This window comes from Ursus americanus, chromosome 20 (assembly GCF_024610735.1).
Source record: "Ursus americanus isolate L20-20 chromosome 20, mUrsAme1.1.p, whole genome shotgun sequence".
NCBI classification, from domain to species: domain Eukaryota; kingdom Metazoa; phylum Chordata; class Mammalia; order Carnivora; family Ursidae; genus Ursus; species Ursus americanus.
This window is the reverse complement of record NC_142146.1, coordinates 9,479,700-9,495,907: the sequence shown is the minus strand read 5'-3', so window position 1 is coordinate 9,495,907 and position 16,208 is coordinate 9,479,700. Positions and strand designations below refer to the sequence as shown.

General features: G+C 48.7%; 1 protein-coding gene across 2 annotated transcripts; it reads left to right on the top strand.

The window, feature by feature from the left end:
- Positions 1-267: 267 nt before the first annotated feature.
- On the top strand, positions 268-15,424 carry CX3CR1 (C-X3-C motif chemokine receptor 1). Of its 2 annotated transcripts, none has more exons than XM_045798195.2 (2): positions 268-566; positions 12,500-15,424. In XM_045798195.2, the coding sequence occupies exon 2, from the start codon at positions 12,509-12,511 to the stop codon at positions 13,577-13,579; it is 1,071 nt and encodes a 356-aa protein (XP_045654151.2). In that variant the 5' UTR covers positions 268-566; positions 12,500-12,508; the 3' UTR covers positions 13,580-15,424. The 2 variants fall into 2 exon arrangements, with proteins under 2 accessions (XP_045654151.2, XP_045654150.2); XM_045798194.2 differs by lacking the exon at positions 268-566 and adding an exon at positions 1,389-1,477.
- The last annotated feature ends 784 nt before the right edge of the window (positions 15,425-16,208 follow it).

Genomic DNA, 16,208 nt, shown 5'->3' with positions numbered 1-16,208 from the left:
CAGTGCCGTGGGCAAGATTGTCCAGGAAGACTGCATGACCGGAAGAGAGAGAGTCTTGACAGGATCCCAGAGAGGAGCACTCAGAGAAGCAGCAGGGGAGCCTCAGGCAGACAAAGGGAGGCTGAAGCAGAAGGCCCCACTGGGTGGGCCCTGGGACAGGTGGCTGTGGGACAGAGATGAGGAAGGGCAGGCAGGGGGGAGGGGTGCTGCAGGCTCCTGGCCAGAGAGAAAGGAGGAAGGGAAACCTGCCGCAGACTTCCTCAAACGCCAGCAGGTCACCCAGCCTGGGACACTGCAGTCCCACCTGCAGCTCTGTCCTGGCTGCCAGGACTAAGGAGGAGGCCAGGTGGGAGCACACAGGACAGCCTGCCCGCGGGAAGACGCAGCTACAAGTGCCACAGTGGTGCCGGGGCGCAGGCTGCAAGACGGGCAGCGGAGGAGCCAGGAAGGCTGTGGAGGAATCCCTGACTCTTTAGTAGACATGTGCCTGGGGTGCTAGACCTGAGGTAGGACCCAGGAGCAGGAGCCATCAGAAGTCGCGTTTGCCTTGTAGGTGAGCCAGGCAGGTAAGGAAGTGGTGGGAAGGCAGTGAGGCTGTGGCGGCTGAGGTTCGAGCTGCAGAGTCGGGAGCAATCTGGCCGGGGCAGGGAGCAGGAGCACGGCCTGGAAGAGTCAGGCCCAGCTGCTCCCCATCCTGCTGGAGCAGCGCGGGCTGTGGGAGGCAGCGGGGAATGAGGCTGCGCCAGTTTGTGGAGGAAGCCTGTGCCTGGGAGGCATGTACCTTAGGCTTGACCGGAGGGTATAGGGAGCCGCTAAAAGCCTTGGAGGAGGGAAGTGAGGAGTAGTAGAAAATTCGGAAGCACCTACCAGATGCCAGGTCCTCACTAAGTGCTTTTTGTGCCAATGCATCTCAAAATCCATGCACTTAGCAATCTCTTAAGAATTTCATCAAAATGCAGAGTCTCTTTCAGTGGTGGGGCCTGAGGTGCTGCATTTCTAGTAAGCTCCCAGTGGCTGGGACTATCCTTTGAAGAGAGAAGCTGTGGTTCATTTAATCAGCACCCCAACGCAGCCTGGTGAGTGTTGTGGGTTCCCTTTTTACAGGTGGGAGAACTGAGGTTCAGTGGGCATTAGTGGTTCCTGAGACCTGCACTGTTCCCTGCCCTCCTCCAAAAGGGGGCAAATAGCACAGCCTCCACATCCTCCCTGCCTGCAAGCCCTGGTGGGTCTGCCCCCCCAGCTCTGTCTTCCAGGTTTGCGAATTCAAACCCTCCAGTCCAGAGTTTCTGAGCTTGCCTGGGGCAACATCTAAAGATAGTTAGTATACCTCACAGGAAACCCACTACTATTGGCTAACTTTGCAAATAAAGATGCCCTCAGAGGGAGGGAAAGGGAAATACTCTGTGACAGAGACAGAGGCGTGGGACGGAGTGGTTGATTGTCACGTCGGGAGGTTTCCTTCCCGAGCCCGGCCCAGGTAGGAGCAGAGAACTTGCCAGCACCTCTGGGCTCGTGGGGTGGGGCACAGTGGTCAGAGGTCACAGTGGGTACAGACGCTGGTTTGCTTTCCACGCTAACAAGAGACATTTCCCAAAGCTGTTGCAGCCTAATGTCCGGCTTGAAGGGTGGTGGGCAGTGGATGATTAGACCATCCATGATCCTCTTGACACTTAATACGATTAGAAGCATAGGTAATTACATGTTATGGGCCCGGAGAAAAGCTCATGGGTAGGTGTTACCGGAAAGAAGCATCATTTAAAATTGCATCTGGATGATAGTGAGGAATTAGTAACTTCTTTAAAGTGAGAAATAGTATTGAAGTTATAATTTTGTTTAAAAAGAGTTCTTATTCTTTTGGAGATTCACACTTACCTGTTTATGGATGAAATGCTATGACACCTGGATTTATTTTGAAATAATCTAGTAGGGCACGGAGTGTGGAATAGATGAAATAGTGACCATGAGTTGCTAATTGAAGCTGTCTGGTGCGCGCCTGGGGTGCTCTCTGCTTTTATGTATGTTTGAAAATTTTATAATAAAAAATGTTTAATATAGCACTTGCATCTTACATATAAGTATAACTACACTTAACATAAATATAAAAATATGCAGAGCGATTGCAGAAAGGCAGAAAGCTAGCTGTTGCTGATTCTGGGAAGTTGGATGGTAGATCATTCACTTCTATGTTGTTTTTCCTTTTCTTTACATGCTTTTTTTGTGCCATCTACATTTGTTATAAAGAGCACCTATTGCATTTACAATGACAACTATTTTAATGAATAAATTGCCAACACAAATTCGATGTTCGCTATTAATATATGCTGTTATAATCATTGTGAGGACACGGGCTCAGAAGGTTTGTGTTGTGGGAAAACGGTCTCAGGAATTCTGAGCAGACACATGCGTGTGTGCAAGAGAGGAAGAACTACATGGAGGTTCCAGGCGAGGACTGACCATGCCTATCATTTCTCCTTGCTTGACCGTTATCTGGCCATCTCGGCCTCCCAGATTCTGCAGCCTCTGTATGTTCTCAGCTGTGCTCAGATAAATGCCAGGGAGTTTTAGGATTTCCCCTCCCACCCCAAAAGTTCGTTTTCTTTTTCAAATACTTCAGATAGAAAACTCAAGGTAGAAAAAAGTTGAGCCTAAAGGAGAAAAGAAAACCAGATTGTGTGAGAAGCAGACAAGAGAGCTTCCTGGCAGGGTCCCCGGGTGGCTCAGTTGGTTGAGCCTCCGACTCTTGGTTTGGGCTCAGGTCATGATTTCAGGGTTGTGAGATCCAGCGCCGTGTCGGGCTCCATGCTTAGTGAGGTCTGCTTGTCCCTCTCCCTCCCTCTCTGTTCCTGCCCCTACTTGCTTGGTCTGTCTCTCCCCTCTCTCAAATAAATAAATAAAATCGGAAAGAAAGAAAGAGAGAGAAAGCAAGCAAGCAAGCAAGCAAGCTAGCTTCCTGGTGAAATTTCTGTGGGGCTTCCAGGGTCTGCTCAGGGGCAGGTCAGCCCATGCCCTGAGGTGCCTGGGGATGGACTGGGCTGCGGGCCTGCATGTTTGCATGGGCTGCTGAGCCTTGGGCACCACTGCGTGTGTGCGCGTGCGTGCATGTGTGTGCGTGTGTGCACGTGTGTGCGCGTGCGTGTGTGCATGTGTGCACACACGTGTGTGTGTCCTTGCGCACGCGTGCAGGTTCGGATTTACATCCTTTGCCTGCCTCTTGCTTGGCTTCATTTTCACACAGGGATGCTGGGCAGGATGTGGCTCTTGCCCACACCCCCAGAAGGAAGCCCGGACTGTGTGTCAGCCGCATGCCGACCATACCCCAAGCCAGGCTCTACAACTGTCACTCTCTCTGCTTCACAGAGGGTGGGAAAGGCAGCTTGGCTTTGGAATGAAGGCCTGGCTCTGCACTTGACCTTGCTAAGGCTCAGGTCCTGCTATAGCCATGAGCTGATAATTGCTGAAGCCGAGTGACAGGTGTAGGTTGAATATCTGTGAGTATTAAGGGCAAGATGTATGAAGCTCTGACCGTACTCTCTGGCTATATTTGGTGCTCAATAAATAATATGTATTGTCATTGTGGGAAGCTGAAGATGAGAAGCTTTGTGCCCCTTGAGACCACTAACCACGTTCAAATGAGGTTGTGAGGGGCAGGGAGAAGGAGCATGCCAGGTCAGAATCAGCTTCCATTCCCCACCCCCACCCCCTTCCAGGAGATAACCTCATCCGTGCCCTGGCCGGGCTGTGGAAGGGCAACGATATCAGGTATGATCCCACTCCAGAGACCCTGGCCTCAAAGACCTTCCTTCTCAGGGTCTGGGACATTCAGCTACCAGCTTCCCAGGCCAACCTCTGACCTGGAACAGAGTCCTTGGCTACCCCTGTTTTACTCAGGCACCAAGACTTCCCCCTTGAAGATGGCCAAAGTCAGCACCCACAGCAGCTGAGCTGGACAGGGAAGGGATCTCCAGCTGTCCCACAGCGGGTCACAGTTACGAGGAGGTGGAGCCGCAGTGGCACTGGCCAGGTGTCCGCTGGCTTTTCCGGGAAATTGCTCGGATTTCCAGCAGCACAGTCCAGGGATTCCAAGGGCTTGCCTCACTGACTCTGCCCAGGAGCGCCAACGGTGGGGCTTCCCGCTGAGTCCTGAGCCTGCCCACTCTCCATGGGGCTCAGAATGTGCTGGCTGCCCCGGGGGCTGGAATCCTCGTGGCTCTGCAGCCACAGTCGGGCTTCAGCTACCTCCTCTTCTGATCTGGCCAAAGAGCAGCTCTTTGGGGTTATGCATCTTTATAGGGAAGAAAACCTATATCACATCTCTATAAATATATAAAGATTTTATTTATTTATTTATTTATTTGAGAGAGAGAATCTCAAGCAGACGCTGCACTGAGTGCAAAGTCTGATATGGGGCTGATCTCATGACCCCAAGATCATGACCCGAGCCAAAATCAAATGACTGAGCCACCCAGGCACCCCTCTTTAAATATTAAAAAAAATATTTTGCAGGCCCTCTTGGTCCTTTTCCTTAAACCTATGTTCATTGTGAAATACAGCACACTCAAAGAACAGTGTGCAGGTTAACAATTTATAAATCAACCCCCCAGCCAACCACCAGCCAGGCAGCCAGAGAGACCCAGGCTGGCCCCCAGCAGCCTCCCTTATGTCCCTTCCTGACTGACACCCTGCCCTCCCAGAAGTCACTGCTTCCTTGCTCATCCCTAGAGTTCTACCACCTACATATGCATCCCTAACCAATATGCATTATCGTTGCCTGTTTTTGACCTTTATATGCATGGATTCACACAATAGGTCCACTTTTGGGTCTGCAATTTTAAAATGCATCCATGCTGTGCACACACACCACTGTTCGTGACAGTGTTGTCCACGGCGGCCCTGCGCCAAAAGCCACCCAGGTGTGCATCAACAGTGGAAGAGATTGCCGTGGGATGCTCACATGGTGCCTGCCTATTCATCAATGGCAATGAGCAGCACAGCAGTAGTGTGGATGAGATACTTCTAGAAATGCTAGGAGGAATGTACAGATACATGCAGAACTGGTCCCTAACCACAGGCGGTTATTGAGCGCATCTCCACCAGACACAGTTTCTTTTTCTGCAAACAAGATTATTGCATTGCTATCAGTCTCCCAAACTTACACAGCTGTATATCGGTCAGACAATGAATAGGGGAGGTAGCCCTGAAGGGTGTGCTAGCCAGGGCACCCAGTAATTTCCCCCCTCTTTCAAAGTCTTATAATTCTCCCTCTGTTCCTTAGTCTGGAATTTGAGGACCTCTTCTGCCTTCTTGGCCCTTGCTCTCTCTGCATCTTCTCCTGAACCCTCCACACAGACTAAACTCGACTTCCATGAAGACTCCAGGAGCATGCTGGCCCCTTCTAACCCCACTATCCTCACTCCTTTCTGTTTCTAGTATATTCCCTCACGCCCCCTCTACGGAGCCTTGAGCCCGGGAAACATCCCTGTGCTCAGACCCTCAGTGTCTTTGGCTTCAATACCCCCACCCCCGCTTCCCACCTCCACCTTTGTCTACCTGGAAGATTCCCCCCCCCAGCTTTAAGATTCAGCTTAAATGATCCAATCCTTGGGTTTCCCCAAACTTTTCTTACATTCTGTTACTAACCATTAACAGAAACTTAGAGACCGTATCTTAGCCATTTTTACCACCACCTAATGGAGCACAGTGCCTAGTGTTGGGGAAATAAAATTAAAAATAAGATCTCCAACCCAGAAAAACCTCTCACAGATATAATAGAGAAAGAGAACACTTTTATTATTAACGAGGCATGAAACCAGAATGTGATACGCATCTCAGGCAATCCGCTAAGAGACTGCAGAGATGGGGAGAAACAACTCACCCTTCTGCACAGCCAAGCAGACACAATCCCTAACATGAGAGATACACACCTAGTCCTCAAGCGAGAGAACTCGACAGTCACACACAGTCATGCTAACTTCACCATGGTAACTGGGATGACCATCTGTGTTAGCTGATGGGCTTCATCCAGAGAAGAAATAGACTCACATCTTTATGACGGGAGGTATTTTTGTAACTTGGAACAAGGCACCCACCCAAGTTAGGCTCCGACCCTTTCACGGAAACTGGGTGACAGGGACGCTAATTCTTTTTGCTTGTTTGTTTGTTTAAGATTTTATTTATTTGAGAGAGCGTGCAAGCGGGGGGAGGGGGGAGGGAGAAGTAGATTCCCTGCTGAGCAGGGAGCCTGATGTGGGGCTTGACCAGAGCTAAAAGCAGACGCTTAACTGACTGAGCCACCCAGGTGCCCCAGCATTGCTATTTCTTAATGTTTACTTTTCAAAGAGAGGGCCCCCTGGTTCTTGAGAAAGATTCCTGGGTCATAAAGCTGACAAAAGAGGTGATCACATTTTCAGAAGAACACATAAGCACACTTCAGAGAGAGGAGAAAGTACTTCCAGCGACAAGTTTTCTAAAGCCAGCATCCTGGAAGGAGGAGGCAAAGGAGAATCTCTTCCCTTACTTTCAAGGGGGAGAAGTAAGCCTCTTAGGCATTATTTTTATTTGTCCTTACACAAACATATGGTTAAAAAACATAACAGATATTGGCTTAGTTAATAATTTAATTTAAAATCCATCTCTTCCTCAATTACTAGACAAAAGTCCTAAAGCATTTCCTTTCAGAACTTCACAGTTTGACAGAGATAAGTAAATAGCATAGCGTACTTGGAAGAAGAAACGAGAGGGAGGCACGTCAAACCCAGAGCCCCGGCTTCTGTGAAGGGGTGGCTCACCGAGCGGCAGCAGAGCTTGGGGCGTGAGTTTGGCTGGTCCAAACGCTGGTTGGGGGGGGGGGAAGGCTGTGCCGTTTCAGGTGGTCTGCTTGCTGATATAGAGAGAGCTGCTGGGGTCACTTCCACAGGGGAGGGGCTGCAAGGTGTAAATGGTGCCCTTAGAGCTCCTCTGCATGCAAGTTGGGGTCCCTCCACCTGCCCTTCTTTTGCCTGTCTGTGTCCAGACAGAACCCCATCTGGATGCTGGCAGCCTGTGAGTCCAGAAGAGTCATGTCCGTGAGCAGCCACTTCTCTTGACACTAGGCCATGCTCTTACTGACCTAGGACTCCTGTTGTGCTCAACGACTATTTCCTTCTGTTTGGTTCTTGTTGAAAACTTAAGCATACCAGAGCTGGGCCCTTAGGGACGATCTGGTCCAATGCTTTCGTCTCACATATGAGGAAACTGAGGCAGAGGCAGAGTGAGCTGCCCATGGTCTCTCAGCCGTCTGTAGGATGTGTGGGCCTCTGTGAAGCACACAGCTCAGAAAAGCATCAGCCTGTTTTTTTGTTAACTTTTCATTTTAATTCCAGTATGGCTACCATAGTGTGTTACACAAGTTTCAGGTGTACCCTATGGTGATTCCACAATTTCGTACATTACTTGGTGCTCATCCTGAGAAGGGTACTGTGTCACCATATATTTGAAGCCAGGAAATAAGCTCACCCTACAGCCTTCAGCCTCTTCTTCAGAGAAAAGGATTCCAAATTTCTTCACCAGCATTGATGAGAGCTAGATCCTGGGGGTCTGGCAGTGAGGACCCCCTAGTCGTGGCTGGAGAGGTGAATATCCCCACCCTTTTCATCTCCTGACTGCCTAACATTCCCCTCAGAGTCAGCCTGATGGGTTCTGATTCCAGAGGGGAGAAACCCAGGGCAAGTGTTCAGGCTGGCATCACGGGTCATCTTCTTTCCGGGGGGGGGGGGGGGGGCTGAGTCTACTCTTTCTCAGTTTTAGATTTAGACAAGTGGTCTGTGATAAGCTGCAGACTTCCTTTCCAAGAGGGAGAGCCTGAAGCCGTGCAGGGAGCATGGCTCTGTGGAAAGGCACATGTGGGCTGAAATCCTGGCTCTGTTGCTCCTTGGACGAACTTCCCGGATCTCTCAGGGCTGCTGTTGGTTCACTTGTACAAGAAGGGCCACCATTCTCATGAGGGGTTGTTGAGAGAATGAAACAGGGTCTTACGTATGCAGCGGGACATAAGGGGGTGGGCATCCGAAAATGGCAGCCTCTTCTCCTTCCACACTGGGCTTTCCAAGGATAGCTTCAGGCTCTGGAACATTCTCAGCACAGTGGAATCCCCACAGTCAGGGCTCAAGCAATCTTTACTATCCTCTCATTTCCTTTGGTTCAAAGGAAAAACATTCAACCATACTTTTCCTGGCATTAGAAACCAACTGAACCTCAAACCTGGTTTTCACTCGGGGATCTAAAAAGCCGTAAGCAGAAAGCAAAGAGGGAAAAACAAACCAACACAAAACAAAAAAGGTCGCACTTGGTCTAGCAGACTGTAAGCAAGATGTGAAGCCAAAAGATGGGGGAAGCAGCCCGAAAAGGATGTGGGACAGAAGAGGAAAGTGGACTCAGGCCACTTAAATGAAAAAGGAAGTAGAGAACAGGGAAGCTGACTGGAAACAATGGGTAAATGACGACCTAAAAAAGTTGAAAAATAAATGAGCAGACCAGAGAAAAGGAAGTGTGCTGGAGGAAGCCGAGCGGGATCGGGGATGGAGGCAAGCGAGCGAGTTGATGAAGCAGGTTCATTTCCACTGGAGTACGAAACACATGTGCACTCAAAGCTCAGTGTCTGGACTAAGCTCAAACTCTCACCATTCAACTCCATTTAGTAAACCTTGACTTATGGGGAGAGAGGCTAAGGAGACCTGAGAACAGCCTGGAGTGGTTTGCGTGCTTGCTGGCCACAGCCCTCAGCTCGTCCGGCATGCGTCTCTCCTCTTGAGCCCCCATCTGTATGAGACCCGGCTGAGTAGGCCCTGCCAAGAAGGCTTATCTCCTTGGATTCCTGCGCTTGGTTCCTGCTGTCCTCAGGGGCCAGAAAAAGCCAGTGTCCTGCCAATCAGATGCCTGGTGGCCCTTCAGTCTGCCTGGAAAGCCGCCCTCGAGGACTGGCCCTGCTCCTGTCTGCTGCCAGGAGGCTCCATCATTAGGCTTATCTCCCAATAGTGGGGCATCTCAGAGGATCCAGAAATAATAAAAGAACCACTGAGCTCAGGCCCACTGTTCCTAAAAAGGTCCCTCTCTTGATCAGGCTGTCATGTTCAGCAGAATAATTCAGTGACATCCTTCCTGGCTGTCAGGTTTCTGATTAAATGGTGTCCTTGCATGATCTGGGCTTCTCAAACAGCAAGGCTGGGTTCAAACTGGCCCAAGGGCTCAGACTGCAGAGAAGCCTGGGCCACCCCTGAGTCGCGCAGTGAGGCGGGGCTGGGTCCTGACACCAGCAAGAAAGAGCGTGCTGCCATGGGCAGCTGTGATTTCTGACCCTGGAGAGCTGGTGGGTCTCGGCTTGTCTCCAAGAGCTCTTTCTTGTAGCCAAAGCAGCACTTCTCCTGCTTCTCTATGCCTTGCATTTATTCATTCACTCACTCATTCTCTCATTCAACACACTAGGCATCCACTAAGCACCTGGAGTTCAAGCCAGGGCCCCTGGCCTGGGATCAGAAAGGACACTCTGGTACCCTGGGCGCATGTCTAGGAACTGGACAATGGAAAGGCCACTGTCACTACTCCTCCCCCAGAGCAATTTGGAATGAAAGTCTAGCAGACAATATTTATCCTCCTGCAAATATTCCTGTGGCATTTGCTTGGTGCCAGGCCTCTCCCTCTGTTTAACACTGGTCTGCAAAGCTGAAGAAGACCCTGTTCCTCTCTCAGGAACTCCCTGTCTCAGGCAGGGCAGACAGCCTGGCCACACGTGGGCCCAAATGGCAGCCCTGCCACACGCCAGCTGTGTGGCCTTGGGCAAGTTACTCACCCTCTCTGAGTGCATCTTCTTGCCCATAAAGTAGAGATAAGTATCCTGTTGTGTGTTGGCTACCATTTATTGGCCATTTACTATGTATTGGTTATCATATTAGACTATTTGCTTACTTACTTATTTTAATTTTTCATATAACTCATATTTTTGTTTATTTTTGTTTTTAAAATTTCAAGTCAATTAATGATTTTTTTCCCAAAATAGGCAATATGTGTTTAGCAATGAGCCTGACAGCTGAATAAAAACTCAGTAAAAGTGTGCTTCACTCCCTACTTCTCCCCTCCCCCCAAAAAAAATCTGAAAAGAAAATATTTTTTATTTCAGGGAAAAAAATAAAACCAACTTCACAGACCAATGTCTAGGGTGGGAATGAACAACACATCCAGGCAACCTGGGTGATTGCAAAGGTCCAAAGTGCTTCTGCTTCCTCGCTAAATGCATTTATTAAGTGCCTGCTGTAGGCAACACACCATGCCAGGTGCTCTCCTCAGAACAGCACTGTGGGCACACATGAGAATGAGTCGTAATCTTACAGATGAGGAATGTCAGATTCAGAGGTTCCAAGTTCACCCAAGATCACTTGGCCAGAGAAATAGGCATGAGATTCAGCCACAAGAGAGCCCGAGTCTGCCCACCTCCCTGATCTCCCTCCTCAGTGACCCAGGAACACCTGCTGGAAGATTTAGAGGAGGTCCCTGTGTATAAGGCATAGTGCCAGGAGTGGAAATTAAATCTACATCATACAGATTTGGCAAAGTCAAGCCAATGCACCAGCACAAAGTTCCTGGGCCACAAGACATGAAGAGATAACACACAATCTTCCTTATCCTTGGCCTCGTCTCAAGGCCAACTGTGCCAGCTCCTTTCACTGGGGGAAAATGGAGAAAGAAGAGGGTGGTAGCCCCCGGTTCTCTAACTTATGATCACCAAGGGCTTGACTATTTCCACTTTCATACAGCTGCCCGTCTGGGAAGATGTGCCACTACCATAAGCCACCTTAAAGGAGTAGGAATTTCCCATCTCCTCATCTGTCAGCTTGAACCATTTGAAACTGACATTTATGCAGCTCAAAAGGGGTAGCACATTGGCCATTTTATGTGGTTAAACTAAATATTATTGATTAAAGTCACAGCCAGAGGTTCATCTCTGAGAAAAGGGTATTGTGGCTTAAAGCAAAGAAAGCATACACTCTTCCTGGGGGGTTGAGAATTCCATCCTAGCCTGAGACGCCAAGGTCAGAAAGGCTTAACCCACTTCTTCCTGGAAGAATCTGGGGAAGATGCAGAGATGGGCCAGAACACAAAGTAGAGGCTGGGAAGGGAGAAGCAAAGCCCTGGCCGGGAGGGTGGGCCCTCACCTTGGCAGAGACACAGTCTTGGTAAAACCAGTATGAAAAGGATGCAGTGGGGTGTGGAAACTCCCTTGGTTAAAGAGGTGTGAACTTTGTTTTTAGTTGTGGTGGGGAGGGAGGCAGTGACAACCAGGACGTGTGCTCTGAACATACTTGGGGGTTCTCAGGGGCCTGTCTGTGGCATCACAAGAAAGAGGAGGAGGCCCCAGAGGGACAGAGTGAAAGGGTTGCCCTTGTAGCCTCTGGAGTGAATAACAAGTGAGTCCTGGCTGGGGAGGTGAAGGGAGAAGGGGATAAATGTTACTTCTCAACCTGTGCAGAAATGTCTTGTCTTTCAATTTTTGTTCTGAAGGAACAAAATTCTTATGAATCACCAGGCTACAGTGAGTGCAGGGCTGGTAATTATAGGGTGAATTAGCCACCTGGACCCAGCGCAGAAGGCTAACTAGCATGACCCCCCGTACAGGATCAATCAGTCCTTTCATAGGGCAGAGGCCCTATGACGGCAATGGTGACACTCCTCTTCACTAGGATTTGTGGGATGGCTGTCCACGGCTGTCTCCTTAGAACTGAGGGGTTTCCAACTTTTGGTGCTAAAACCAGAGAAGTCCTGGGCAAACCGAGACAAGGTGGTCACTCTAGAGTGTATGACTGTGTTTAATCCCTTAAGGGGGAGAAGGACTTGTTGGTTCCAAGAGGAAGAGAAAGAGAGAGGGTTCTGAAAAACAAAGACGAGGGGCTTCTGGGTACAGGTCTGCTCAGGGCTCTGTGTCTGAAGAGTGTCTGAGACCTCTTTCTTCAATCTCAGCTTCCTGCAGGAGAAATTGGGATCCAGAGGGTAGAGGAGGTGGGAATAAGAAAGGCGGTGGAGAATTGCTTCAGGGAAGTTTGAACAAGATGTGTGGATTATGGCTGCACCCCCTACCATCCCACCCCCTCTTCTCCACAGTCCTCTCTCCCACTACCCACACACTGGTCAACCTTTTGGACAGATGTTTGAAAATCAAAGAAGAAAAGATCTGTCTCAAGCTTCAAAAGGTCTCGATTCAAATGCTAGCTGAGCCATTCACTGTGTAGCTCCAAGCAAGTCCCTGAACCTCTCAGACACCTGATTTCCTCTTCTGTCAGAGGAATCTCTTACAGCCTCCATCAAGAGTCTGTTGTGGAGATTAAACAAGATGAAGCACATGACACTGGGAAGTGTATTGGTTAGGCATACAACCAATATTTGTTTCCTCCAGCCTGCTTATATGTGGGGTCAGATAGAATCCCAACTTTAGTTCTCTGAGAACTAATGCTGTTATTTGTTTTCCTTTCTGATTCAGGCCCTCACCATGCCCATCCACTCCCCTGAATCAATTTTAGAATACTTTGAGTACGATGAGTCTGCTGAAGCCTGTGATATGGGGGACATCGTGGCCTTTGGGACCGTCTTCCTGTCCATACTCTACTCCCTTGTCTTTGCCTTTGGCCTGCTGGGAAACTTGCTGGTGGTGTTCGCCCTCACCAACAGCCGGAAGCCCAAGAGTATCACCGACATTTACCTCCTGAACCTGGCCTTGTCCGATCTGCTCTTTGTAGCCACCTTACCCTTCTGGACTCACTACCTGATAAGTGAACAAGGCCTTCACAATGCTGTGTGCAAACTCACCACTGCCTTCTTCTTCATCGGCTTTTTTGGAGGCATATTCTTCATCACTGTCATCAGCATCGATAGGTACCTGGCCATTGTCCTGGCAGCCAACTCCATGAACAACCGGACCGTGCAGCATGGCGTCACCATCAGCCTAGGTGTCTGGGCGGCAGCCATCTTGGTGGCAGCACCTCAGTTCATGTTCACAAAACAAAAAGAAAACGAATGCCTTGGTGACTACCCCGAGGTCCTGCAGGATCTCTGGCCTGTGCTCCGCAACGTGGAAGCAAATTTGCTTGGCTTCCTGCTCCCCATGCTCATTATGAGTTACTGTTACTTCAGAATCATGCGAACACTGTTTTCCTGTAAGAACCACAAGAAAGCCAAAGCCATCAAACTGATCTTTCTGGTGGTCATCATGTTTTTCCTCTTCTGGACACCCTACAACATCATGATTTTCTTAGAGACACTTAATCTCTATGACTTCTTTCCCAGTTGTGACATGAAGAGGGATCTGAGGTTGGCCCTCAGTGTGACTGAGACAATTGCGTTTATCCACTGTTGCCTCAATCCCTTTATCTACGCATTTGCTGGAGAGAAGTTCAGAAGATACCTTTACCACTTGTATAGGAAATGCCTGGCTGTCCTGTGTGGTCGTCCTGTCCATGTCAGTTTCTCCCCGACTGAATCACAAACGAGCAGGCGGGAGAGCATGCTGAGCAGCAATTTTACTCACCACACCAGTGATGGCGATGGGTCCATCCTTCTCTGAAGGGATACCCAAAGCCTTGTCCCCACAGAGAGCCTGGAGTTCCTGAGCCTGACACTGAATAATGAAGACAGACTTTTTTGTGTCTTACATGGAAGAAATGATGAACTGAATGCCCCCAAAACAACCCTAAAACATTTTTGAGAATTCTGCCCAAAATTTGAATGATAAAGGGTAGGCATGTCTCTAACTGCAAATGTCAGGACTTTTTGTTTACAAATGATAAAAATTCAACTCAGACTAGCTTAGCTAAAGAGGAGGTGGAGAGTATTATTCACATGGTGGCATGAGCAAGAGGGTGGCTGAGCCCTCGAAGTAGAAACTAGAGCTTGAGTCCAGCTAGAATTTTCTCTCTCTGGCTCTCAAATCTCTGAGTGGTGACAGAGCTCCCAGACACAGCTTAGCCAATAGTGAGGGACTGAGACCCATCCCTCTCTGGTCCTGAGGTTAAAATTCCCAGGGAAGGGCTCTCATTGGCCAAGTTTGAATCAGATGTCCATCCCTGGACCAGGTTATATCCTTGGGGGAAGAATAGATAAGATGGCAGCTTCCACTCCAATCTCATGGTTAGAGGTGCAGGAAGACATATTTCCAAGAAGCTGGAGGGGTGGGTGCTATTTTGATCTGACAGAACAAGAGCTGCCCACTAAACTTACCATGTGTCTGGGCCAGCCTCCTCACTGATTACACCAGCCAGCACACACTGCCAACCTCCTCTCCCTGAAACCCCAAAGTTACAATGATTGCCCAGTTCCTACTACATCAAATTTAAGACCGTCCATCATGTAGTCCCACCAACAGATTCCCCATTTCTTCCCCTTCCAAAAGAATCCAGCCTCTCAGCCAGCCAGGTCTCTTCCATCCAGCCTTATGCATCATCACCTGCTTCTAGGACCGGGGAAATAAATAGAAAGAACCCTGGCCCAAACTAGGAAGGGATGGTTTCCAATCCCAGCTCATCACTTGGCCTGCTGGGTAGCTTGGAGCCAGCCTCGCTTCAGCTTCCTCATCTGTAGAATGGAAATAATGGTACTTTTTACATAAGGAGCGTCCTTTACAGCATGAGGACCCAGCCACCAATTCTTGCAGGTCCCATCCCTCTTATCTGGTTCGCAGACTTCAGCTCTCCCCCACCTGGCGCAGTGCTTAGGGGACAGTGTTGGCAGAGCCTTGGCTCTGCTGTTCGATGCAGCTCAGATACAGAGGAGGCTGGTTCCTACAGTGGCACTCAGTGGACATTCCTAGATATTCAGACTGATAATCCCTGACCCAGCCCTCCAGACTGCCTGAATGTGCCTTTCCAATTGCCTCGTGACAAACCCCTTGCCCATCTAGAGAGAACCCTCTCATTCATGCCACTGCCAACCTGGAGAGCCAGGGTCCCAGAAGCAGTATTTTCCCGCCTTTTCAGTAGACTTCTGGGTTGGTCAAATACTTTAGAGCTTAAAAACATCAACGGTAATAATGCCAAAGAGAAGGTCACCTATAACCTAACCATGCAATGCCTTCATTTGCCCACCCAGAACTTGTTCACACTTTCACATGTCTAGAGTTGAAAGCATCATGTACAGACTGTTTTGTAATCTGCTATTTTTCTCTCTAACATTAGGCCACAAATAGTTTTCTGTTTCTGTATAGTTTTGTAATGATGGCTCTAGAAGTCTCTGCCAGCTTGTGTACTCGAAGGCATCTGACTCATTGCTGTATTTCTGACACATCCTTGGCACTCCGTCTGTTGGTTTAATCAATGAGAGAATGAATCATGTTCCATCAAGACCGTGTACTGTAATTTACTCACCATTATCCTGTTGATAAACTTGTTTCCAATATTTAGCAAATGCATAGTTACAGCGCTTCTGTCTGTGTAATTCCCTTTCTCCTCTTCAATGATTTCCTTTGGATAAATGCCTCATCATGGGGGTAACTGGGACAAAGGGCACAGGAAATGATTGGCTTTGGACACATACAGACAAAATTATTATGAAATCGTTATTGGGCATATATTACATGCATTATGTGGGCTCAGATCCAGAGTGGTTCCAAAGACGAGTGAGGCCATGCCTCTGCCCTCATTGATCTAACATTCAAGTACAGAACAGAGAAGTAAACAAATAAACATACTTTGCACTAATTGGTCACGCAAGAGCAGTTGGACTTGAGTCTTTAAGAGTAAGGAGCTCTCCAGGCAAAGGCAAAGGAGGGGATGGCATGCTAGGCTCAGTGAATGTCATACGTAAAGAAGGTGTATAAGGGCATGGGGATCTTAAGACGTGGGAAAAGTGTGTGAATATTGAAAGGCATTAGGAGCAGAGCGGGTGGGGAGACTCTTCTGGAACATTGGCTCAAACAACTAACAGAGGGGCACATTCTCCTCAGGTTATCCACAAGTTTGTTCCATTATCACTTGAACCTCTTTGCAACTATTGAATCATAAAACTTTTAATTAAATTTTAACTTATTTCTGGACTCCCAAGAAAAAAGGGAAAAACTGTTCTGGCTTGAGAAATAAAAGTAGAGAGACAAGCACTTTCACTTCTAACTGGAAATTAAATTTGTAACATAAGAATCATTCACTCATTCATTTTGATGAATAAGACAGAATAGGGAGGAAATAGGGAAGTTCACTGAAAAA

Excerpts from the sequence above, each read along its gene's own strand:
- CX3CR1 (XM_045798195.2), top strand. The coding sequence starts at position 12,509 with ATGCCCATCCACTCCCCTGAATCAATTTTAGAATACTTTGAGTACGAT.